The sequence below is a fragment of the Rhinichthys klamathensis genome, unplaced genomic scaffold (assembly GCF_029890125.1).
Source record: "Rhinichthys klamathensis goyatoka isolate OS25496 unplaced genomic scaffold, OSU_Roscu_1.1 h1tg000073l_1, whole genome shotgun sequence".
Lineage (NCBI taxonomy): Eukaryota > Metazoa > Chordata > Actinopteri > Cypriniformes > Leuciscidae > Rhinichthys > Rhinichthys klamathensis.
Window position 1 is genome coordinate 310640 of NW_026606616.1, and position 26647 is coordinate 337286.

Below are 26647 nucleotides of genomic sequence, written 5' to 3' on the forward strand. Positions count from 1 at the left end.
AAATGTTATTTATTCCTGTGATGCAAAGCTGAATTTTCAGCATCATTACTCCAGTCTTCAGTGTCACATGATCCTTCCGAAATCATTCTAATATGTTGATTTGCTGCTCAAGAATAATATCTTATTATTATCAATGTTAAAAACTGTTGTGCTGCTTAATATTTAATATGCTTAATATTATTCGATGAATAGAAGGTTAAAAATAACAGTATTAGTTGAATGCTTTTGTTACACGACTTTACTGTCACTTTTGATCAATGTAATGCATATTTGCTGAATAAAAGGATTAATTGCTTTCAAAACAAAAACTTGCGGACCCCAAATATTTGATCAATTGTGTAATTTTAAGTAACTGTTCTAAAGCTTTTTTTTTAATTTTATATACACTACCGTTCAAAAGTTTGGGGTCGGTACGATTTTAAATACTTTAAAAAGAATTCTCTTCTGCTAACCATGGCTGTGCTTATTTGATTAAAAATACAACAAAAATCAGTTATAGTATTAAATATTATTCCAGTGTAAATCAGCTGTTTTCTGTGTGAATATATAGTAAAGTGTAATTTATTCCTGTGATCAAAGCTGAATTTTCAGCATCACCAGTGTCAGTGTCTTCAGTGTCAAATGATCCTTCACAAATCAGTATAATATGAGGATTTGATGCTCAAGAAACATTTATTATTATTATCTATGTTGAAACAGTTGTTGGTCTGTCAGTTGTACAGTTTTTTTTTTTTTTGGATTCTTTGATGAATAGGAAGTTCAAAAGAACAGCATTTGTTTGAAATATAATCTTTTGTAACATTATAAATGTCTTTACTGTCCTTGATAAATAAAAGTATTGATTTCTTTCCTCCAAAAAATTCAAATAAAATTCTCACTGACCCCAAACTTTTGAACGGTAGTGTATATGTATACGATGGTCACAGATGGTGAAAAGTAATTTCAAATCACAAATTCATTGGTCATAAATTGTGGGAACCCAGCATCAGTTCTGTAATGAAATCCTTTATTAATTTTCAGCTCATGTTTTATCCACTAGGTGGCAACAGTGACTAACTTTTCCACCACTGTTTTTTTGTTTGTTTGTTTTTTGACAAGGAAGTAACATACAAAACTCTAGTAGGGGAAAGAGAATATACAAATGTTGTCAATATACAAAAAGTATTAACCAAGCAGAAAAAAATAAAAAAAACAAAAAAAAAACAAAAAAAAACAAAGAGGGGGAGCTACTTCAAAATACACAAGTCAAAGGCAAAATAAAATTCACATTTGAAGCGCCACACACACACACACACAAGGGGAGATTAATCAAAACAGTAGTTTCCTAGATATGGCACTATACATTTTCCTTTTTCCACCACTGTTTGGCTAGTCACCCATAGACGGCCACAAACCATTGATTACCAGTTGCCTTCTTGATTTTGCACTGTTTACAAGCTGAAACCTAGGAATGTTGGGCATCTGTGTTTGATTTTGTGACCAGGTAATTTTGGGCCAGAGGTTTAAAACACAGGGTGTGTGTTGTCAAAGAAGCTAACCGCGATGGAAAGATCCGGTAGTGACTCACAGATGACCAGCTTCCTCTAAATAACAGATTTTCCTTTGGTTGTTTTTTATACTTCATCCAAAGTCCAGACAAAATGCTTGTGGAAAGTGTGTGTTTTGTACTTACTGAATGCATGTTGTTCCTGGAAGCTGATCTATTTGGTACATTCATCAAAATGGTGACTGTAAATGTATACCTTTCTGTAAAATCATCAAATATAGTTTTGAATGGGAAAGAGAACAATGTTTTGTCATAAATTGTGGACCTACTTTTTATTAACAGCTATATATTAACATTTAGTTATGATACAATGCACTTATTGTGTACTTGCATGTTTTTGCATTATACTTAAAAATACCTGCTTGTAATTACATCCATAATTACACTGTTGACCCCTTCCTTTACCCTTTAACTCTACCCATACTACCAAACCTGTCCCTGATCTTACCCGTATCCCACCTCAATAGCAGCAAAAAAAAAATTGCGATACAAGTACATTGTATCTTTCATTTTTTTAATGTAAGTACATAGTAGTTTAAGACACCTCAAAATTGCCTTATTACGAATATATAGTAAGCCAAAAAGTGAAGTCACACTTAAAATGTGCAAATGATTCTAGAGACCTTTTCTCAGAACTAACTTCACTTTTCTCAGCCATTTTAGCAATGACTGAACTCAAGTCTTTTTTTTAGTGGATGTATGTTATCATTTCCGCTCAAGATCTTTTTTTATAAGTGTGACTCAAGTGTCCAAATACATTTTGAGGCCACTGTTTACATTAACTACCTCTATGATTGTACACACACTCCTAGTGCGTGAACTATGTTGTCTCTTTAAACCGCCTCGGGTGCATTTCTCGTCTCCTACCTACCATTAACCAACAGGTCTCGGAGCCTGAGTGAAATGAGGGTGTGTGTGAGTGAGAGATGTTATGCCCTGGGAGTGGCTGCTGGATATTCCAGGCAGGGTTGCGAGTGCCGTACACACTCGTATACGCACTCCTCCAGAGCTGACGTGGGCTGTGGCCTTAAACAGCTGTTGCCCATCTGCCACTGAGAAGCAGCCACAGGAGCTAGACGAGAGGAAAGAGGGAGTAGACAGAGAAAAAGGGGCTAAGAATGGACACGCTGCAGGACTGGGCCCTGGAGTACCCGGCTCTGGCCCGGCTGCTCTGGGTGATCGTGCTGGTTTTGGCCACCCTCCTGGTCTGGAGCTTGTTCTTCTGTTGCTGGGGTAACCAAAGCTCCACCTCCCCTCTGGAAAGATATCTCTCAGGTAATACAGCTGCTTTTATTCTCACTCAGCTGATCTGGAATCAGTTCTTACTGATGTTCTTCAGCTATTTCCAGATCAGTAGGAATTCCAGACTGTTTGAGGAAGAAAGTTTTTACAGTGGAAACAATGCCGGTTTTTCATGACTGGCTGCATTCAGTGGGCACAGGATGGTAAAGTGGTTGAGTTATGTGTTCACTTGACGTCATCTGAAGGGGCGTTCTGAATCCTCAAATCACGGTTTACTATTTTTCAAGCGTTATCCCTAAATTATATGTTCCCCGGGATGTTACGCAATGGCAGCCTTTGCAGATTTCGGCTATTTCCAAACCAAGATCTGAATTGCTTTAAAAAGACCCACTTTGGAAAGACCACAAAGAAATTGTTGTTAAATCAGATGTATAATTGTAGCCTTCAGTGAAGACTGTCAGCAATGTATTCTTTGAATAAATGAAACCCATTCCTGTAGATTTTCACAAATGTAGAAGCCAAGAAACATTGAGGGTCTGACATGCATTTGAGCTTGAAAGAGTGAAGAATCAGTTCATGTAACTTGACTATTTCTTTCTAAGAACTTGCTGTTTGAGTGATTACTCTGAGTTTTGACAGCTGGACACAAACTTAACCTACTGTTCATACAAATACACAAACCTCCTCATGTGTATGTACTGAAATGTTTCAATCAATATCATGCCACACGGTTGAGAAGCATTTGTCATTATTCATTTGTAATCAGTATTTCAGTTGGCCAGAGCTCATAGAGTTTAATTTTCTCCACAGGGGCTTTCTTTATTTGATTTAATACTGCGTTTCTGTTTCAGCCATGAAGAAACAGTCAAAGACAAAACACCAGAGCCAGGTACGTCATCAGTCTATTACCATATTAATGATGCCGATATGATGTTTGTATTAAAGGGAAAGTTCATTTATTTATTATTTAATATATTTAATTTATTATTACTCACCCTCATGTCGTTCCAAACCCGTAAGTCTTTCGTTCATCTTCGGAATGTAAATTAAGATCTTTTTGATGAAATCTGAGAGCTTTCTGTCCCTCCCTTGATAGCTACACAACTACCACTTTGATGCTTCAAAAAGTTCATAAAGATATCGTAAAACTAATCCATATGAATTAAGCGGTTTAGTCCAAATTTTCTGAAAATACGATCGCTTTATATGATAAACAGATTTAATTTAGGCTTTTATTCACATATACTCATTGATCAGCGAACATAACCAGAAGTTCAACTGAACCGGCTTGACGCGCGAGAACAAATCTCACTGGAGAATGAACCTCATTGGTTCTTGCAGAAGCTCAAACATGCTGCGTAACACTAGAATGAACCTCATTGGTTCTTGCAGAAGCTCAAACGTGCTGCGTAACACTAGAATGAACCTCATTGGTTCTTGCTGAAGCTCAAACATGCTGCGTAACACTAGAATGAACCTCATTGGTTCTTGCAAAAGCTCACACATGCTGCGTAACACTAGAATGAACCTCATTGGTTCTTGCTGAAGCTCAAACATTCTGCGTAACACTAGAATGAACCTCATTGGTTCTTGCTGAAGCTCAAACATGCTGCGTAACACTAGAATGAACCTCATTGGTTCTTGCAGAAGCTCAAACGTGCTGCGTAACACTAGAATGAACCTCATTGGTTCTTGCAGAAGCTCAAACGTGCTGCGTAACACTAGAATGAACCTCATTGGTTCTTGCTGAAGCTCAAACATTCTGCGTAACACTAGAATGAACCTCATTGGTTCTTGCGGAAGCTCAAACATTCTGCGTAACATGAGAATGAACCTCATTGGTTCTTGCAGAAGCTCAAACATGCTGCGTACCATGAGAATGAACCTCATTGGTTCTTGCAAAAGCTCACACATGCTGCGTAACACTAGAATGAACCTCATTGGTTCTTGCTGAAGCTCAAACATTCTGCGTAACACTAGAATGAACCTCATTGGTTCTTGCGGAAGCTCAAACATTCTGCGTAACACTAGAATGAACCTCATTGGTTCTTGCTGAAGCTCAAACATTCTGCGTAACACTAGAATGAACCTCATTGGTTCTTGCTGAAGCTCAAACGTGCTGCGTAACACTAGAATGAACCTCATTGGTTCTTGCAGAAGCTCAAACATGCTGCGTAACACTAGAATGAACCTCATTGGTTCTTGCAGAAGCTCAAACGTGCTGTGTAACACTAGAATGAACCTCATTGGTTCTTGCAGAAGCTCAAACATGCTGCGTAACACTAGAATGAACCTCATTGGTTCTTGCTGAAGCTCAAACATTCTGCGTAACATGAGAATGAACCTCATTGGTTCTTGCAGAAGCTCAAACATGCTGCGTACCATGAGAATGAACCTCATTGGTTCTTGCAAAAGCTCACACATGCTGCGTAACACTAGAATGAACCTCATTGGTTCTTGCTGAAGCTCAAACATTCTGCGTAACACTAGAATGAACCTCATTGGTTCTTGCGGAAGCTCAAACATTCTGCGTAACACTAGAATGAACCTCATTGGTTCTTGCTGAAGCTCAAACATTCTGCGTAACACTAGAATGAACCTCATTGGTTCTTGCTGAAGCTCAAACGTGCTGCGTAACACTAGAATGAACCTCATTGGTTCTTGCAGAAGCTCAAACATGCTGCGTAACACTAGAATGAACCTCATTGGTTCTTGCAGAAGCTCAAACGTGCTGCGTAACACTAGAATGAACCTCATTGGTTCTTGCAGAAGCTCAAACATGCTGCGTAACACTAGAATGAACCTCATTGGTTCTTGCAGAAGCTCAAACATGCTGCGTAACACTAGAATGAACCTCATTGGTTCTTGCTGAAGCTCAAACATGCTGCGTAACACTAGAATGAACCTCATTGGTTCTTGCTGAAGCTCAAACATGCTGCGTAACACTAGAATGAACCTCATTGGTTCTTGCAGAAGCTCAAACGTGCTGCGTAACACTAGAATGAACCTCATTGGTTCTTGCAGAAGCTCAAACATGCTGCGTAACACTAGAATGAACCTCATTGGTTCTTGCTGAAGCTCAAACATGCTGCGTAACACTAGAATGAACCTCATTGGTTCTTGCAGAAGCTCAAACGTGCTGCGTAACACAAGAATGAACCTCATTGGTTCTTGCAGAAGCTCACACATGCTGCGTAACACTAGAATGAACCTCATTGGTTCTTGCAGAAGCTCAAACGTGCTGCGTAACACTAGAATGAACCTCATTGGTTCTTGCTGAAGCTCAAACGTGCTGCGTAACACTAGAATGAACCTCATTGGTTCTTGCTGAAGCTCAAACATGCTGCGTAACACTAGAATGAACCTCATTGGTTCTTGCAGAAGCTCAAACGTGCTGCGTAACACTAGAATGAACCTCATTGGTTCTTGCTGAAGCTCAAACATGCTGCGTAACACTAGAATGAACCTCATTGGTTCTTGCAGAAGCTCAAACGTGCTGCGTAACACTAGAATGAACCTCATTGGTTCTTGCTGAAGCTCAAACATGCTGCGTAACATGAGAATGAACCTCATTGGTTCTTGCAAAAGCTCACACATGCTGCGTAACACTAGAATGAACCTCATTGGTTCTTGCAAAAGCTCACACATGCTGCGTAACACTAGAATGAACCTCATTGGTTCTTGCAGAAGCTCAAACATGCTGCGTAACACTAGAATGAACCTCATTGGTTCTTGCTGAAGCTCAAACATGCTGCGTAACATGAGAATGAACCTCATTGGTTCTTGCTGAAGCTCAAACATGCTGCGTAACACTAGAATGAACCTCATTGGTTCTTGCTGAAGCTCAAACATGCTGCGTAACATGAGAATGAACCTCATTGGTTCTTGCAGAAGCTCACACATGCTGCGTAACACTAGAATGAACCTCATTGGTTCTTGCTGAAGCTCAAACATGCTGCGTAACATGAGAATGAACCTCATTGGTTCTTGCTGAAGCTCAAACATGCTGCGTAACACTAGAATGAACCTCATTGGTTTTTGCTGAAGCTCAAACATGCTGCGTAACATGAGAATGAACCTCATTGGTTCTTGCTGAAGCTCACACATGCTGCGTAACACTAGAATGAACCTCATTGGTTCTTGCAGAAGCTCAAACGTGCTGCGTAACACGAGAAAGAACCTCATTGGTTCTTGCTGAAGCTCAAACGTGCTGCGTAACACTAGAATGAACCTCATTGGTTCTTGCTGAAGCTCAAACGTGCTGCGTAACTTGAGAATGAACCTCATTGGTTCTTGCTGAAGCTCAAACATGCTGCGTAACTTGAGAATGAACCTCATTGGTTCTTGCAGAAGCTCAAACGTGCTGCGTAACACGAGAAAGAACCTCATTGGTTCTTGTGGAAGCTCACGCATGCTGCGTAACACACGAGAATTAACCTCATTGGTTCTTACAGAAGCTCAAACGTGCTGTGTAACACAAGAATGAACCTCATTGGTTCTCATATGTCAAGCGAACATGCATGAGCTTCCGTTTACCACAACTGATGTGTCAGTTGATGGATGTTTATATGTAAATAAAAGCCTTAATTCAATCTGTTTATCTGTTTATGTTTATATAAAGCGATCGTGTCTTTTCAGAAAATTTGGACTAAACTGCTCAATTCATATGGATTAGTTTTACGATATCTATGAACTTTTTGAAGCATCAAATTGACAGAAAGCTCTCAGATTTCACCTAAAGATCTTCATTTGTGTTCCAAAGATGAACAAAAGTCTTACGGGTTTGGAACGACATGAGGGTGAGTAATTAATGACAGAATTTTAACTATCCCTTTTAGTGCATTAGTTTTCAAGACACTTATTAGGAAGAATATTGGTTTACTAGAGTCAAAGCCTACTTGCACTGGATGTGCTGTTTTCAGCCTCATCACAGGCTGTAGCCACGTCCTCTTCTCATAAATGAAACACCTGTGATTCAGCAACTTCCTGATGCACTCGCATTCATGTAAAGTAGCCTTGTTGACAGCTTTGGGCAAGGGCAAAACGCACAAGATACAGTACCTTCAATGCCCTGTAGATGGTGATATTGCCTCTTTTGCAACAGAAATAAACTGCTGCAGAAAAAGTTAGGTGCCATGCAAAATGTGTAATTGCATGACTTATTACAAATGTAGTCAAGTAAAGTCGTTAAAAAGTGGCTAATATATTTGATACTGAAAGTACAAAGAAGCCATAAATATACTTAAGTGCAGTAACTAATTACATTTTCTCAGATACTTTACACCACTGTACTGCAGAGCCGGCGGCAGAAACAAATCAATGGACGGGCATTTAATATTCTTGGGGGGGCCTAATTATGACATCTAATAATACATTTTTCTATAGGACAACAACCAACTATTGCTACAACAGTTTCACGGCAATTTCAATATCCTAACTACAATTAAAATAGAAAACTTTTGCGATTTTTTTCTAAATGTCGATAAAAAACTATTGCGAAATGAAGGCATTTCCATTAACCGATGTTATGCGACTAAAACGTCCTTTTTTCCTCCCGCGTTAAGTCATTCCAAAAATCATGGCAACGGACGTTGGTAGGTTTATAGCCTATATGCAGCCACCGCACTAGACATTATTATTATTAATGGAAGGAGACGTGGTGTGTTATCCAAGCATTAATGGCAGGGAAAGACCCTTATACTGCGAACGGCACACATAAGGAGTTTCTGAGTGTTTCTCCCTCATTTCTGCTCCGAGGTCTTGATTGTGGCATTTCTTTGAGGTTTAGAATCCAGTAGCCTATTCCTGTAATTATTGTTTCTTTTTTATGAATTTAATAAATAACTGTCTCGTATTCTGTCCAAATGGTCGGTGTCAGGGTCACTTTTGTGTCCATTCGTTTTTCCTTTTTTAACAGGTAATTTTGCTAAACGAAAAATGAACCGTTGTTGTATTTTTAAAACGCAAAGTTGAACACCAAAATGTAAATTTGAACTGTAGCCTACGCACCAAAATGCTGCGCAAAATAATAAATAGGCCTATTGACGGATTTTCAGATTTTTGTTTGACTTTTTGCCCCTTTATTAAACATTTAAAATATTCACAAATTAATATGAAAAAAAAAAACCTTTTCTTGTTATTTTGAGTTTACGCAAATCAAAGTAGTTGAGAATAATGTATTATTATTTTCTGTGTGGCCAGAAATGATAGAGTATTTTAAGTTGTTTCCACTGTTGATAGGAAATGCAAGTGTTCGCGCCCGCGCCTCCCTGCCATCCAGTGCGCGCTCCACACTCGCACAAACACTTGGATATGCGTCAAAATCATTATGAATGACATTTTACGAATTGCTTTCTAAATATGTAGCCTAATAAATGTTAATTATTATTATTATTATTTGCGTCCACAGACCCCAAACACACCGCGTCTTCAAAGTCAAGTGACTGTAAATGCGCAAAAACTGTTTCCATTGCAGTTTTGCGAAATATTCCTTTTTCCAATTACCTGAAAAACCTCCTCATGCGAGCGTAACGAAAAACCTTCGTATCCATATTTTCAATTTCCACTTTCACGATTAATTTAACCTAGCTAGCTAGCTTAGGCAAAACCGAGCGCATGTTGCTTCGCTATAACTTTACCGAGATGCTGCTGTTAGGGAAACTCCTTTTTTGTAAACAATCAGTCAAACTTCCGAGTGTTTTTTTTTTATGAGTCAAACATTACACTTAAATACACACATCAATAAATATATAAATACTACACGTAAATTATTATTATTTAAAAAATAATTTATTAAATGCATATTGGATGGAGCACAGGAGCACTGTAGGGGGGCCCGGCCCCCTAAGGCCCGCCCATAGCGCCGGGTATGCTGTAGGCTACTGTTTAGTAATATTAGCATGCTAGTATGTCATCCCAAACATCTCTAGTGATCATACATTTTATCCAGCAGCCTCTAGAGGCCAGTATTGTAAAACAAGCAATTTGATGACATTTTAAATGGCATTTTCAGCAACTTTTCAGAAATCCAAAAATTATTATGTGGCAAAATACTAGAATTGTTTGTGGTTAAATATGCTGGTAAATGATTTGATATGCAAGTAAAACATCTCAGAACCTCACAGTTTACTTGATATATGGATGCACACAGTAAAAAACAGCTGAGCATTCTTCCTTATGGTTTACAAAAAATTTGTACTAATTGATGTATATGGCATAGATTATTGAGTCTATGGGTCAGTGTTCGGTGCAGGTTTGTCGCGTTCATGCTGGTTTGATAGACTGCCGGTCAGAGCTTGTCTGTGATAGCTCTGTCTGCATGAATGGAGACACTTTGTCTCTGCTCACTGTTATAGGACAACAAAAGGCTGTTTCCTCCCCTGTTCGCAAGTGGACAGAGAGAAAAACAGATCCAAATGTCATTATCTCTCAGCCTGAGAGAAAAGGCAAGTTTATGAATTAGATTTATTTGTGCAATTTACGGAGCAGATGGTCAAAATAATTAAGGTCATAATAATTTATTCTGGATACCGCAATATCCTGGATTGAAGTTTTTTTTTATTATTATTGCAGAAATATTTTAACTTTTAAATTATTTTCCAATACAATTTATTGCATTTTTGTGTTGATTCGGAAATGGCAGTGGCACCAAAAAGGAATTAAACACTTGAAATATTGTATGAATTAGATTTTAATAAACAAACGCACAAGTGGCTTATATATTACGTTAATGTTATTGGTTAAAAATAAAGCAAAACGGCTCAGAAAAGTAAAGTTAGTTCTGAGAAAACTTGCATCATTTGTGTGCAGATGCTGCTTGGTTTGATCTTTTTGATCTAAAATGACGATGTTCATATATTTTTAATTATGAATTAAGTTTCCAAATACTTTTTGGTGGCTGTACTTCATATGTTGGAGAAATAAATTATTTTGCCCCATAATATAACCGGCACTTTGGTTCTTGCATTTGCATTTGTCTATGACGTCAAGACTATCATTATCCTCCTTTAGTCTTTAAATAGTGTTAATTTAATGCTCTATTTAGTTTTCAGTTTGAGGACGTGAGTCCACTCCATATGTGTCTAGATATTTACATTTAATCATTTATTTAGCAGGTGCCTTTATCCAAAGTGGCGTACAAATGACGAGAACAATACAAGCAATCAAACCAACAATAGGGCAACAATATGTAAGTGCTGTGAATAGTCTTTGTAGCTTTTCTTAGTCATGTGAGGGTGTATGTTAAATCACTGCAAAATGTAAGTGCTACGTTATGTACAAACACTAAAATCTCATTTGGTAATGGACATTGGGTAATTAAAAAGCCTTGATTCAGGGCTTGAAACTGTGAATGATGTTCTTGTACCTGCTTTCTGTGTAAAAAGTGATTTGACTGACAGAAATGGCCTTTTAATTGTGTACCTGACAGATTCAATCACACTCACAGCCTGTTGAATAAGGACTCCTTTGTGTGATCCAGGCAGTGGGCGTCCGAAATAGCCGAACAGTCTCTAAACTCACTGATAACCCCTTTGTTGCCTTTTCCGAATGATCTTATATGACCACTTGGATCCATCTAAAGTCCGTTTTACCTGCATGAGTTTGAAAGGTGGTTCTTGTTGCAGGTTTTATTACAGCGTGCGAATGAATACGCTGATTTCACTGTTTTTTCAGCGGAAGAAGAAGCCGAAAGACAAGAGTGTCTCTGCGGCTTTGCTAAATGAGGGGATCGTCGGGGTGATCAAACTGGCAACCCCTCTGTCTCAAGAGAAACAGAAGAAGAAGGAGAAGGAAAGACACGGGAAAAAGACAGAGGAAGAGGAAGAAAAGAAGGAAGGAAAGGATGAGAAGGAGGAGGAAGGGAAAGGAGAGAAGCCCTCTACAACAGTGAGGAAAAGAAACAAACGGCACCTGAAAGTGACCATCGCACCTGGAACCGTGATTTCAGCATCTACTGACCAGGTGAGATCAGGCTTAAGTCAAATAGAAAGACAATAGAAAAATTCCTTTAGGCTTTTATTGTAGTGTCATTTTCAACATCATTTTCTGATGGTGCTAATTGTGCAGATTTTCCTCACAATATACAACTTTCATTAATTAACTTGCATAAAGACATAAACAGAAGCTCAACCGTACATGCTTGATGCGCAAGAACTCATTGGTTCTGGCGGAAGCTCAAACGTGCGGCATAACACACAAGAATGAACCTTATTGTTTCTCATATGTCAAGCAATCATGCTTGAGCGTCCGTTTACCACAAGTAATGGGTAAGTTGATGAATGTATATATGTGAATTCAAGCCTAAATTCATTCTGTTCATCATATAAAGCGATCGTGTCTCTTCAGAAAATTTGGACTAAACCGCTCAATTCATATGAATTAGTTTTATGATCTTTTTATGAACTTTTTGAAGCGTCAAAAGTGGTAGTTACGCAACTATGGAGGGACAGAAATATCTCAGATTACATCAAAAATACCTTCATTTGTGTTCCAAACATCACATGCGATGAAAATCGTGCAGGTTTGGAACGTTTGTAAGAGTGTTACTCTTTCGCCGTAAATCGATGCGTACGGCCGTCTGCCGGAAGCAAGTTATTTTAGCCAATAAAATAAAACATTTCTTACAAAAACGCATCGCTTCGCTTCAGAAGGCCTTTATTAACCCCCGGGGCCACGTGGAGCACTTTTATCATGGATGGATGCACTTTGATGGACTTCAAAAAAATATACAGCCGACCACTGCCATTATAAAGCTTGAAAGAGCCAGTACATTTTTGAATATAACTCCGGTTATATTCGTCTGAAAGAAGAGTGTCAAATACACCTTAGGATAGCTTGAGGAGAGTGAGTAAAGTGCATTCAAGATGAGTCATGTAAAAGCATTGAAGTTAGTCTTGTTAGTTTTGAAAAAGGCATCTGCTAAATTGATAAATTCAATAAGTGAAATTCAAGAAATGTTTAGTAGCTCATTCTGTATTTTGTCTGACCCAACAGCTTCAAACATTGTAAAATACTCATTTGTACCCCTAATGAAGTGAACTAGAGGGTTCATTTTAGTGTTCATTGTGCACAATAGGCTGAAGCTGGCACTGTGTTCAATAGTAGCCCCTCCCTCAACTGGCTCATGCTAATGGCAACAGCTATCCTTTTATTTTTCTTACAAGCCATTGAGTGGTATAAAAGCTTCTGTTATGTAAGATGTTGTCAAGCCTGAGCTCTGTTATTTGCTTGCAAAATGCGATGAGATAGCTAGAAACTGTAAAACCAATGCTTTTAATGCTGCTGCATATGTATGTGAAAGAATTATTCAGGATTTCATATAAAGACATGTAGTTTGATCCACAAATAATTGGTCTTTTAATGTAATGTGGCATAAACATTTAAGGACCCATAGATTCCGTAAGGGTTAATGCCCGACGAGGTGTGCATTCTGCTGCGCGTCGGCCGGTTCACACCTCGCCCGGTTCACACCTCGCCGTCGTCCATTAAAACCTGACAATGGACACCTCGAAGGGCATTAACCCGCTTATACCATGGTCACTTGCCAAATAAAACATTTTTAAAACATTAGTTTATATTTTTATTAGGCTAAATCTAGTTTTTACAAATAATAACTTGCCTGATGGTTTATTTAGCAACCGGAGATATTTAGTCCGCTCAGCTTGTAGAACCCTTCAGGTTAAATTCTTTTTTTTTTTTTTTTTTCATGAAACACAAAGTTTATTTTTATTACACATAAAACAATTAATCAAACAACAATCAAACAACAAAAACAATGAGTACTGCGCTCCAGCGATTTGCGCTTATAGAGCGCAATAAATTAATCAGATCAATCTCCGTTTTATTTAAATTTTTTCTTTCTTCAGCAGCATCCCAGTCGTCAAAGTTGTCATATTCTCCATAAATGTTAAAAGAAATAACGAAGTCGCTCATTGTTGTATTAGTAGGCTATGTAATATCTAACTAACGTTAGATGTTTGTTTTGATAGAGCAAATTGTTAACGGATACTTTGACTGCCTGTTGCTATGGTTACTCACAGCTGTTGTAGGCAGCGCATTTATTTATTAATTTCGAATGGTAAACAGTCAGTTTCACCAGAACTACTTTACTAGGTGTCCTCTATCACTTTTTAACGGACACCCTGCAGCCAATCAGAATCGAGTATTCACCCAGACCATGGTATAAAATGAGATATTTGATTATATTGATAATGAAACTAACACCTGTCATTGATTAACTAAAGTTAACAAAGATCAATAAATACTGTAACAGATGTATTGCTCATTGTAAGTTTCGAAGGAATTAATTGATGACGCACCGCTGAATTATTATAAAAATAATGCACTGAGGTCAATATGTTCAGATTATGTATTTCGAGACATTTGTCAAGTTTTTGTCTTTAAAATTCTCTTGTGTGTAGGACTAATTTCTTACGCATCTAATCTTGCGCCTAATTTCAAACTGTCATTTTAGAGCTATTAACGGAGGCTTGAGCCCCTGATAGCAGACTATTAATGCAGTTGAGAGAGAGAGAGAGAGAGAGAGAGAGAGAGAGAGAGAGAGAGAGAGAGAGAGAGAGAGAGAGAGAGAGAGATTAAGTATGTGAATTTTCTGAGTTTGTGTGTCTCTCAACAGTGTTTGGCAGCAGTGTCTACTAATAGCGAAACTGTAAGATTATCTGCTTCAAAGACAGCACTGATATTACCTCGCTAAAGAGAAATGTCATGTAGCTTGTTAAACTATTACTATACTGATAAAAGCAGATCAGAGCAGCACTGACAACGCGGTTCTGTGAGAGTGTGTGTCCGACTGGTTTGAGTGAGAGAGAGCAGGAGCAAGAGAGTGCTTTCCGTACATATTAAAATGTCATTTTGTCCCAAAATTGTTCACTATTTATTTGCTTGGTCAGTGTCCTTGTGGGTTTTGGTTCTTTTGCTGTTGTAGTCTGTAAGGTATGGAAGCTTGTTTGCGCCACAGTGTAAAACATTAAGATGTTTGCGACTTTTTATCTCACAATTGCGAGTTTACGTTAGCCTGGCTAACGCCAGACCACGTCTCATTGACATGGGAACCACCATAGATAGTAAAAGAAATGGACACAGCGACCCCATTGATTTCAACGGAGAAAATTGAAGCCCGTTAAAAGCTGATAGCCAGGCGTACTGCGCAGGCTCAAACTGAGCCTGTCACGTGAGCAACCTGTATGTCTTCTAGTAGCTGTGCCGAGTGAAATCTGAATAATTCCCTTCCGAATCTCACAGAGACGGAGAGAGTGAGTATTAGCTGTCCATGAGCTAGCAGCAGGATCAACTTTATGACTCTCTCTGGGCTTCTCCCTCGACTTTATGCCTCCATGTACCCCCGATTGCCTGCGAGCTTCTCCTCCTGTCTATACGGTAATTTCTCTACTGTGCGACGGAGAGTCGATTCATTATGACGCAATCGTTAGCCTATTTTTACAAAAACTGCTTCTACGGGGCCATAACGTAAGATACAAGGTAATGGAGCCTTTTATACATTGTCGTGTTTCTTTAGAAATAAATAATGGACAAATGGAGTCTTTGGACACCTCAGATGTAAAGTTATTCGCTGTCAAAGTGACGCCAAAATGAATGGGAGTCAATGGAATGCTAACGGCAGGTGAAGTTCTGCTACAATGGCGGGTCCCGCGAGGCTTCCCCCTTGGGAACCACATGTTCATTTTCTCGTATTTGAGGCATGGCTTACGACTGCCCAGAGCCGTTTATTGGGTGCTACGAATGTCTATCAAATGCGCCTGTACGTAGCTCATAGCCAATCATTTCAATTATACCAGATGACGTATGTGGAGCGAAAGAAATTAGACGAGGAAGAAGACGATGGGTCAGAGATTTATTTGCATTCTAAACTACCTAGAACAATATCTAAGGCTGCGTCTGCTGCCATGTTTGATCCATAGGTATAAACAAACTGCTTCGGTGTGTCGCATAGACGTCGTCATCGTCTTGCTGCTTCTGTGATTGGTTCCCTAGATGAGGCGAAAATTTGGTCCATGTTATCCAGAATAAAATCGCGCTGCGCAAAGGCAGTATGGGGAAACCCAGGCTAAGTTTACGTCACGGAATTCTGACTTTTTTTTCTCCAAATTGCGAGATATAAACTCGTAGTTGCGAATTATAAAGTCAGAATTGCGTGATATAATCAGAATTGTGATATAAACTCACAATTCTGATTTCTTTTCTCAGAACTGAGATATAAACTCGCAATTGCGTGTTATAAAGTTAGAATTGCGAGATAAACTCAGGCATTCTGACTTGATAACTTTCAATTGCGAGTTTATATCACGCAATTCTGAACTCTAAATTCGCAATTGTGAGAAAAAAGTCAGAATTGTGAGATAAAAAGTCACAATTACCTTTTTTAAGCTTCCATAGTAAGGACCTTTGCAAAAACTGAAATCATTTTGTCAAAGTGATATGGAACTGTAATGCGGTAAAAACCTGAACTATGTACTTTAGCCGAGCGTTTCCCTGAAAATAATTAGAATGTTCGTCAAGCAATCAGTTCAAGCATTCTATATATAATAAAAGGTAACACTTTTGATTTAACTAACATTAAATAGATTTTTAAAAAACATAGATTCCTAAAATAGAAGCTGTAATTATCAATTATTTTTTAATTGTATTTCCTTAGGAATCGAACCCATGACCTTGCCATTGCGGGATGCTTTACCACTAGTTATGCTTCAGGTTTCTTTTGTAACTCATTCTGCATCAATAAGTCGATATCGAAGCATATCTAACAAATTCCTATTACAAATTATTTATTCAAATGTTTCAGTCACTTTTGAGGGGGTAGTTAGGGTGCATTACTTTGGGTCACACAACTGTGTATAGTTTATCAAACAGAGGAGCATTTGTTCATGGGGAGGCAATAAACTCTCCCCCACATAAATAGATAAAATCTATCGTTGCATTGTGCAAAACACCCAGTGACATTCCACCATTGTGTGGAACTGAAGCACTACAGGGGGAACACGGAGATCAGATCATAGATCACCTTTCCCCTCTCGAGCAGTGATCATCCACAGCATTTTGCACCGTCATCTCCACAAACAACACCAGAGCATCCAGCGGTAAAAAATCCCTTGACATTCATAACTAGGGCGCGTTCGTGCTGGATTCATCCCCGGTAAGTTCCACTCTGCAGGTACATTTCTCCTTATCGCTGCATCTTGCAGTCAGGCGCTGCTTCACTGAATATGCGTTATTCGCCGGCGGGACGCTGTAAGTTTGGCATCGTTTGAACCGCAGCGTTACATGAGGGGTGGAGGACATTGCCGTTTTGACAGATCAGAGGGGAGGGTGAACAGCTGAATGTAAGGAGACGCGGTACCGTTATAAAGCAGTTGTTTAAAGGATGCTCGGTGTGTTTGCCGCATCGTTGAATCTGCTGAGCAATGATGACGAGAATGTTTCTGCGCGCGATGATATGCGCCTCTGCAACGCGCTGACATTTTTTAAAACAACGGTTACATTTACAGGGCACGTGAAACGTAAACGACAGGGTTTTCTGTCAGTATAATAAGATGGTTTAAAAGTCGTTAGTAGTGCGTTTGTTCTGGTCGTAGGTCGAACATGACAGTGTCCGTGTTATAATGTCAGGCTAAATATCATAATTCAGTGGTAAACACTACCAAACGTGTGGTGGACACACAAGACACAAACTCATTATTTTCTAGAATAACAGTTGTCCAAATTATATAAAACAAATGGTGTATGTAGGTGTTTAATTTATTTATAGGCCTACATTTAAAAATTTTTGGGGTCAGTATAAGTTTTTCTTAAATGTTTTTGAAAAAAAGGTCAAAAGAACAGCATTTATTTGAAATATAAATCTTTTGTAACGTTATTTTTGTTAACAATTTAATGTTTCAATGCATTTGCAATGCAGTCCTTGCTGAATGAAAATGTCCTTTAGGCTACTTTAAAAAATAATCTCACCGTAAACTTTTGAAGGCTATAGTAATGAAATTATTTATGAAAAAAAAAAATACTTTACAGTTTTGTAAATAAATTTATGCATAGATAGAAAACAATCATTTTAAGCATTTAAGCAAATGTTTTAAAGATCATGTAGAACATAAATTAAATAAAATGTATGTCCAAACTTTTGACTGGTATAGTTTCTATTAAAGTAACATGCATTACCATCTAATACAAGCACTGTAACATTATACTGTCATGGTATTCTTGTAAGGGTAGTATTAATCTGTGCTTGTGTATGAAGAAGAGTGTGCCGGAAATATTTAGCTAAATAAAAAATGTAGGTCCAGTCTTTTCACATTCGGACAACAAAGGTCACAGAAGTTGTGCCAGCTGACTTTGTAACCTCTCTAAATCACCGCCCTGCATTTTACTCCTGTCTGAAGTCTATTCAGACACTAGTAACAATAATGAGATTCATTTTCTTCCTCAGGGGCAACTGAAACATGCTCTTAACAACACCTTCATGTTGCCTTAGTAACTCGTGAGTAATCAATTACCCTCAAATCAGTCTCCGACAAGGTTTTCCGCCCTCTTCAGGAAACCGAGCAGAAACTTCCTGATTTCTTGTTTAATTAACATTGGTTATATTCACAGACTACAAGCTACTTTCACAGGTTGAAATGCTGTTCCATACTGTAAATAGCAATATACAAAAGTATTTATTTATTGCACACTTATGGTGTAGTCTCTTAAGATATTATTAATAAATATTAAACATGCTGATGATATGCTGTGATATGCTTTGTAGTGTCTTCCAGTGACCCTAAACAGCCAGCAGTTGTCCAAAGACGTGCACCAAAATGTAGAACTGAAACCTCTATATCCTCCTGAGGAGTGTCAGCTCTCTGCTGTTGCATTGTGTACTATTGTTGAATCACCTCTAACACTCACGTTTACCGTCTCACCGTTCCCAGGTCATGTCAGGGGGTCGCCGGCGGATACTGGAGCGGTCTGCATCGGAGGAGAGTGCGAGTGACCTGTGCTCCTCACCTTTTCCCGGAGACACCTTACCTTGGAACCTCCCTAAACACCAGCGCGTCAAACGCTCCAAATCTGCCTCCGGAGATGTCCTGGACCCCGCAGAGAGAGCGGTCATCCGTATTGCAGGTATGGTTTTGACATTTTAAGCCAAGAAACTTGAAACTATGTGAGTTTAATTAGTTTTAAAGAGTCTTGATTTCGTCTTGATTCTTTTTTGGGGGTCTACTAGGTTTTCATGCTTGAATGTTCAAAAACATCTTCCACATATTTTACCTTATTGCAGCACCTCTTTTCCCAGTCTGTCAGTAATGCTCTGTTTAGTTCCTGTCTCTATGAAGCCCCTCCCTCCGAAAATCGCAATGCACTCGGATTGGTCATCAGTACCATGTTGTGATATGTCAACCTCTTCGAGCATGTTTCGGAAATGTCACACTCCTTACCATAACCGTGTGTTTCAACACACCACTACCACAACTCAACCAGGCGTCACCTCTTTTTTTTTGGGGATTATGGCTTGGACTGGAATTTTTTAAACGAGGAATATTGTGACGTGTACGTTCCCGGAAGAAACACAATTCAGAAACAGTGCGAACTGATAATAACTCAGTTTGGAGTGGACTTTGCTTTGTAACTTTGCAGACCTTTTTCATGCTCAAACAGCAACATTACACTACAAAGAAAGTTGAAAGTATAAAACAGCATTATAGGTCATCTGTGTTTTTTAGATGCAGCAAAAAGCCACTTGCAATTTGCAACAATAGCATAATAAATGTAATATAATATAATACTATTAAATTTACACAGAAGTCACTGTCAAACAAAGCATCTTTCTGCAGCAAATCTGCATGACCATCTTAAACCCGTTGCGAAATCAATGCAAAATTCCCAATTACTAAACTTTGCAAGTGAAAATTCCCAGAACAATGGTAAATGTGAACTCACCTTAGTCAGAGTACATGGCGACTTTTTGAATTGCAGTCTGTGTAGAAGATGCTCTTTAATGCAAAGTGATACAATGTACCTTGATACCTTTTTAAATCACTCAGAAATGACAGCATGATTTAAACTTCACCACATGACACATTCTCTAGCAAGCCTTTTTAAGTTGTCTATAATTCCCCCGGTTGCTTTTACATGTAAATTTCTATATCTAGCTTTTACATTTAACCATATAGTCAGTCACTCAAACATATTTACAGATGGATAAAAAGTGGCAGAGGCTTCGCTAACTGTATTTGCATGTGGGCTTAAATGTTTTAGCGTAGACAAATACAGTGTTTTGTATCATACACACAAGCCTAGAGTCCACTATGCACAAGGAGTATTACTTGCTTGGCAGGTGTCTGATGTGCCGTTGAAGTTCCGTATAAAAGACTTCTGGTGTATTCTGTTTGCTTAAAAATAGCTTTTTCCTTGTGTGAGTCATTAGATAGAGAACTACCAAACCTTTTCAGGATATTGTAAACTATTGGCTTGGGGGGGGGGGGGACACCCCTGGCATTCTGGATGTCCTGTACTTGCGGGTTGTATATTCAAGTAGAACATTTATTTCAGAAAAGCACATTCAGAGGCATGTTACAGTCTGCTGTGTTTTTTGTTCATTAAAAAGCTGCTTGTGTATATATTTATATCTGGTAACCTGCAGTAAGTCTGTTTCCTATGTGACCCTGCCATGCTGCAATAGGTGTGATGCAGCAGTTGTTCTGTGTGTGAGTGCGTAACACACCATACACACTCGCACAATATTAGGCAAGGGTGTGGTCGGAAGACTGCAGTGCTCTTATCTCATATAGTTCCTCTGATCTGCATCATGCATGTGTAGGGAAGATTTTGACACTATTAAGCAGATTATTACATTCCTCCTTTGTGCCATAAATCTCTTATATAAGTGGAGAATTTTCTTCTGAATAACTGACATCTTTATTTTACTGTGGAAAGCAGGATGCGGATGTATAGTCTGGGTGAACCATATCCATTCTTTCATACGTAGACCTTGAGTGTTTTGAGACTGTTTCAGGAAACTTTAAAGCATTTAACGTTTGTGCATATTTGGCTCACATTTTTCCAAAATGACTTTCAGTGCATTAAGGGTTGGCATTTCATCTTTCCATGACTTTGGTGTTGCTAGTGCCTTCCTTGCTCTACCAGAGTTTTCCTTTTTCTTGCAGACATGACCATGTTTCTAGTAATAATCATATTATCCACAAAGTAGATTACCACAGGATGTTTTGATAATATTCCAAGTTTGATCTGCACTTGGCTGCCATCCTGTGGTAGTAAATTGTTGCTGTGGAAATTAGTGAGTCAGCATCTCTGCTTGCTCAGCTCATTTAAATTCAATGTAGAACTGCACAATTATGACAAAAATACTTTCCTTGACATTGTAATCACAATTATTAATATTGATTAAATTAATCACAGTAGCCTTTATTCTAACCTCAATTATTTTTCAGATTTTTTCAGATATTGTCAAAACATACATCCAATTTTTAGGGACTAGGAATACTTAAATAACAAAATCAAAATATTAGATTTATAATGCTGAAATGCATGATCCTTTGCATCTGAGTCTGAATACACAAATTTAATTTGTGACTCTTAGCTCCTTATATTTTGAACTCCAGATCTGATGTTTCTGACCTGCCATCCCATTGCAGGGGCCAGGTTTCACACAGTTGCCTCTGGCTAGTTTGAGCCCTGCAGAATGCTCTAGAATGTCTGTAATTTTATTTGTGTAGACGCCAGAGAAGGGTTTGAGGGGTGATTGTTATGGGTTTCATGGAAAGGCAAGCATAACAAACTCTGACACTGAACTGACAGGATGACAGGGAGTTATAGTTACCAGACACAATATAATAAATCCAACCCAAGGCGTTATATTATATATGATTGTGATATTTTATGAACTTCAACACGTCCAATTTTTCCTTCGTGCCATCACTGCACAGCACAAACTGATTATCAGTTACTCCTCACTGGAACTACTGGCATGTAGAAAATCTCCAGACGATTGCATTTAGCATTTATGTCATTAATTAAGAATTCAACCAACCCATGCACGTGTATTGCAACAAGATGTATCTGCTATAAGTAGCTTGTACTATTTATTTATTTTTTTTGCTGCTGCTGAAAAATTTCAGATGGTTGTCTCCCAAAAAATTCTTGGGAAAATCTGTAACCTTTTAGACGGCACACCATGAATCAATTATTCATGATTAACTATAAATAGCATACTGAAGTTGATTCCACATACTTCCAGACCTCAAACAATCCAGTGAATTATTCACAGGTTCTGATAGTCAAGCATCTAACTTCTCATATCTCATTGTTATCTTTACATTTCACACACAGATAATGTGCAAGAGTTCAGAAGCAGATCTGAGGGAAATCAGTGGAGACTATCCGTTTTGATCTATATACCGATTTGGTGTTATAAGCTAAAGTCCAGGTTAAGTGCCTTGATTCAAGTGTATTGTTTTTTTCTTATGTTAGACAATGACAGAAAAGTAGATTGCGGCAGTTCAATGCCAAATATTTTTGAGATTTTATGTAGCCCCCAAATGTCAGTCCTACTGCAACCACATGGTGTCAGTAGTTCAAGCAAAAATATCTGAGAAATGTTTTAGATTGATTTTTTTTTTTTTTTGCTCATACAGGCTTTCCAGCAAGCATTCTTTTTCCTTTAAAGTCCAATAGTTTAGACTGAGTTTGAGTGATACCGATCATGTAGACCAAGATGAAAAGCTCATTAGGCCAAAAGACATCTGTCCTGCTGCTGCAATGTAGAAACTCGAGACATTAGTGTCATGCCTTTATTGATTATCTGATTTTGAAGACATGAAAAGCTAACTGTGCTATGTCAATGTAAATGTGTAGAATTCAATGCTGCTATTCTTTGGTTCTCATGATGAACGTAGACGCATGTTGGTTCTTTAAATGTCCAGTAAGCAACCATCCACATTACCCTAGCAACTGCATAGCAACACATTAAAAACAACTCAACGCTTTAGTAACTGCATAGCAATGTCCTGGCAAACCAACAACACATTAGCATCATGGCGGAGAGTAGTGTTGCCAGATTGGAAATGTCAAATTATCATACCAGAAGCTCAAATTTATCGTATTTGGAAGAAAATTATCGTACACGAGTCAAACGTACAGAATACAGCTATTTATCTATTCTAGACCAACAACTTTTAGGACCTGCAAATTACTGTGTTGCTAAATTATGAACCTCAACTGACTTAAGCGTCGCGGCAGGAACGTTAACTTGTGCTCGTGAGAGAGAGTCATTCTCCACGATGATTGGCCGATAAGACATAACGTGAGATGAGATGGAAGACGTGTAATACCACGTTCTCCTCACAATCATGACGGTAGACGTAGGATCTACAGCTAGATCAAGAAGTATAGAAGCCTTATGATTACAACGACAATTATTTGGAGTGTCACAATTTTCAGAAATTATCGTACATCGGTCAAAAATATCGTACAAATACGATAATTACAGTACGTCTGGCAACACTGACGGAGAGTTTTGTGCTACCAAGAGTTTTCTTCAGAAAATTAAAAAACTTGGTTTATTTTTGTTTCTGGACAGATTTTCAGCTGCTTTGATAAATAAACCAGCTGTTAAACTGTGATTTGAAAAGAATCCATAAATATGTTGGACCATGTTTTGCATCTTTTTAAGGCATATCCAGTTCCCTTAGTTCTTGACAGATTAATCACATACTTTATTTTCATTCCACATTTGGCAAAGGTGTTCAGAGCACATATTTCAGACATGAATAAATTATTTCCGAAGAATTTATTACATGGCATTTCCGGAAAAGCAATACAAATGAATGTATTTTCTAGAAAATATACTCCGTTCTCTTTTGTGAGGGTGTGCAAAATAATCTGTATTTATTTTGACGTTTTATGGCTCCTGAAGCCAAAACATTTGCAGTAGTTTGAGAAAGAGCTTCTCAGTGACATTAAAAATGTAAAAAACTGACAAGCATTATCCAGGATATTGGAAAAGAGCTGACAGGTTGATGCATTGTGGCCACCTTGGGAATGCTCGTAACAGGGCACATCTGGTGTTGGGGATTTCTTATGGTAAGGGGTGGGGTTAATATGGATGGCTGCAAACATATAGCCGCTACCAGCTTGAAAACATTTTTGGAATGTTTTTTTTTTTTTTTTAGAAAGGGGCTAAGGAGAGACAGCAGAACTGCATCTCACACCCACTTCATTCTTTAAAAGCTAATTGCTTTTTAAAGTGATAAAAGTTCAATTCCTCCGCCCCATCCTCATCTCAGGAAGCTTTTCCATTTCCTCCTGAGATAGACTGTAGGACACACTTCATACAAAAGGGCTTTATTTCCTTCTCTCCTTCCCACTCGCTCTCTCTCTACTTCATTTAATCATCACTGTCACACACACACACAAACACACACACACACACACACACACTTTTGCTGGTGGTTTCTAGGGTGTTTTTGGTTGTTGCTAAGTGCTTTCTGGGTGTTATTGGTTGTTGCTAGGTTGATTCGAGGTGGTTTCTAGGGTGTTTATGTGGTTACTAGGGCATTGCCATATGGTTTCCAATGAGTTCTGGGTTGTTTCTGAATGCGTTCTTGGGTATTCTGGGTAGTTGCTAGTATTTTGTTAAAAGTACTGGAACTTTGGTATCAAGCCGATAATAAAAAAAAAAAAGATGCTACATGCCGTTTTAATGTATGAAGGCTATATGCCATTTTAATGTGTTATTTACTTATATATTTTTATTATTGTGATTAATAATGAACTGGATTTTTTTTATTGTAAAATCATTAAAAAGTTCCGACTGTTTTTGCTATAATAAATTGGTATGTGAAATTTTCCTAGTATTATTGCCAAGTGCCAACTACTGAAATTTTGGCATTGTGACAACAACACTAGTTGCTAGCCAGGGTATCCTGGGTTGTTGCAATGTTTGTTTATTTTTTATTTTTTATTTTTTTTTATACAGGGTGTTTTAAGTGGCCAATAGTTGGTTTTTAGGGTGTTCTGGATTGTTGCAGAGTGGTTTCTAGAGCATTCTGGCTGGTTTCTTGGGTGTTGCTTGGTGGCTTTTAGGGTGTTTTGAGTTGTTGCTTACTGGTCCAGTAACTCTTTTATCATCTGGCAGGTGTAAACTGTTAGTCTGGACATTTATAAAAGTTGCAACTTGCAACTGCATGATTTGAAGTGTTTTTCATGTGGAGGATGATGAGAAATATGGATGCTTGCTGTAGCGAACACCGTTATTAATGGATTTGTTTTGGTCAGGATCTTATTTCTTATGTTGCCAATTGCCATTGTTGAAAGTTTAGTATTTTTGTTCATCTGTTCAGTTCTATCTGATCTTTTCTTCTTAAGCATGTTTTTTAAAGGGGTCATCGAATTCCCATTTTCCACAAGTTGGTATGATTCTTTAGGGTCTTCATGTAAGGTTTGTAACTTACTTTGGTTAAAATTCATCAATGGTTGTGTAAAACAACTAGCCTGGTCCCACCAGACTCTCGTACATTTCCTTTGTACAGAGAGTCTGGCCTCGCTCCGTTGACAAGCGTTAACTTCCTTGTAGGCGGGTACTCTGTTGAAGTTTAAAACTATTGGATCTGCCCAGAGCCACTCTGGATCTGCCATAACCAATCGCTAACGTTAGGTCATCATGACGTATGACGACTCAAACTAGCGCACACTATGAGCGCACGACATCAATGTCATCGCTCTCTGCCACTCCCTCTCGCTGTTCGCCGGTTGGACCGGTAAATAATTGACCAGAGAAAACCAAAGAATAGACCACAAGCCCAGACGTAGTACTGAAGGAAAATGAAAATTGAGCGGAAGTACGTAGGAGGGCGGAGGCAGGCTATAAAACAACATCCTTTTTACATCCTCAAAAACAGCTCTGTTCACAGTGACCCGTTTCAGTGCATGTCTCTTTAAATGATAATGAGCAAATGATCACCTCTCTTCCATTGGATGTCACACAAGAGTCAAGACACATAAAGTGCTGCCTTGGCAACCTGCCTTGGTGGACAGTAAACAAATGGCTGAGGGCGGAGATATGCTAATACGGGACAGTCCTTCAATGGTCGTGGGCGGAGCATGAGCAATATGACATCATATTGCTCAGAAAATCCAAACGGCTTGATTATTGAGAGTGTTTAGAATTTTTGAGGATAAAAAAAAAAGGAGTGAATAGATTTTTTTCATTGTATGGTGGTTGTGTCCACACACTGCAAAGACACATTTATATGCAAACACCATATAAAAGTGAATTTTGCATCGATGACCCCTTTAATGGCCGCTTAAGGATTATGTTATGCTCTTTTATGCCAATGTGGATACCAGGAATTTGTTTATGTTTGTTCACACACTGTTGTAAGTGGGTCTGTATGCGTGTAATAGTGTCAAAGTCCTGCTGAGATTTAGATCTTATGTCAAAGCCAATATTTTCCAACACCACATACTTCTGCTGATCTACCAGCTTCATAACGTATTCATTGTACTAGATCTGAAGTCCTTAGAAACCAGCCTGTTGCTCATGTGTGTACATGTGTGTTGCATTTATGCCTTTAAGAGGTGGGACCATGCTCTCTCTCTGTGTGTGTGTGTGTGTGTGTGTGTGTGTGTGTGTGTGTGTGTGTGTGTTGGTATTTCTCAAGCTTAAGGAGGGGAGTGTTACTGGTGGTCTGGAACGAGAGCCAGAACTGTGGGGGAATACTCACTCACACACTTACTCATACATACACACACATATTCTCTCACACACACAGCCTGGAGAGAGTGAGACTGTACAAACACACCAGTCTGTTCTGACAGACCAGTCGTCAG

At 38.5% G+C, this 26647-nt stretch overlaps 1 protein-coding gene and 1 long non-coding RNA gene across 2 annotated transcripts in view; one reads left to right on the forward strand and one right to left on the reverse strand.

Moving 5' to 3' along the window:
• Positions 1-242: 242 nt before the first annotated feature.
• LOC130085122 (uncharacterized) lies at positions 243-1075 on the reverse strand. Its single transcript, XR_008807111.1, has 2 exons — positions 898-1075; positions 243-363 (listed from the first exon to the last, which is right to left on the reverse strand). It is a non-coding gene; the product is annotated as an uncharacterized LOC130085122 (long non-coding RNA).
• Positions 1076-2563: 1488 nt separating this feature from the next.
• Positions 2564-26647, forward strand: part of LOC130085113 (epiplakin-like) — a 144765-nt gene continuing 120681 nt past the window's right edge. The window contains exons 1-4 of the mRNA XM_056250686.1: positions 2564-2821; positions 3640-3677; positions 11462-11749; positions 18730-18922. Of these exons, the coding sequence (XP_056106661.1) occupies positions 2665-2821; positions 3640-3677; positions 11462-11749; positions 18730-18922 (676 nt within the window). The 5' untranslated portion in view covers positions 2564-2664. The remainder of the gene's footprint in view (positions 2822-3639; positions 3678-11461; positions 11750-18729; positions 18923-26647) is intronic.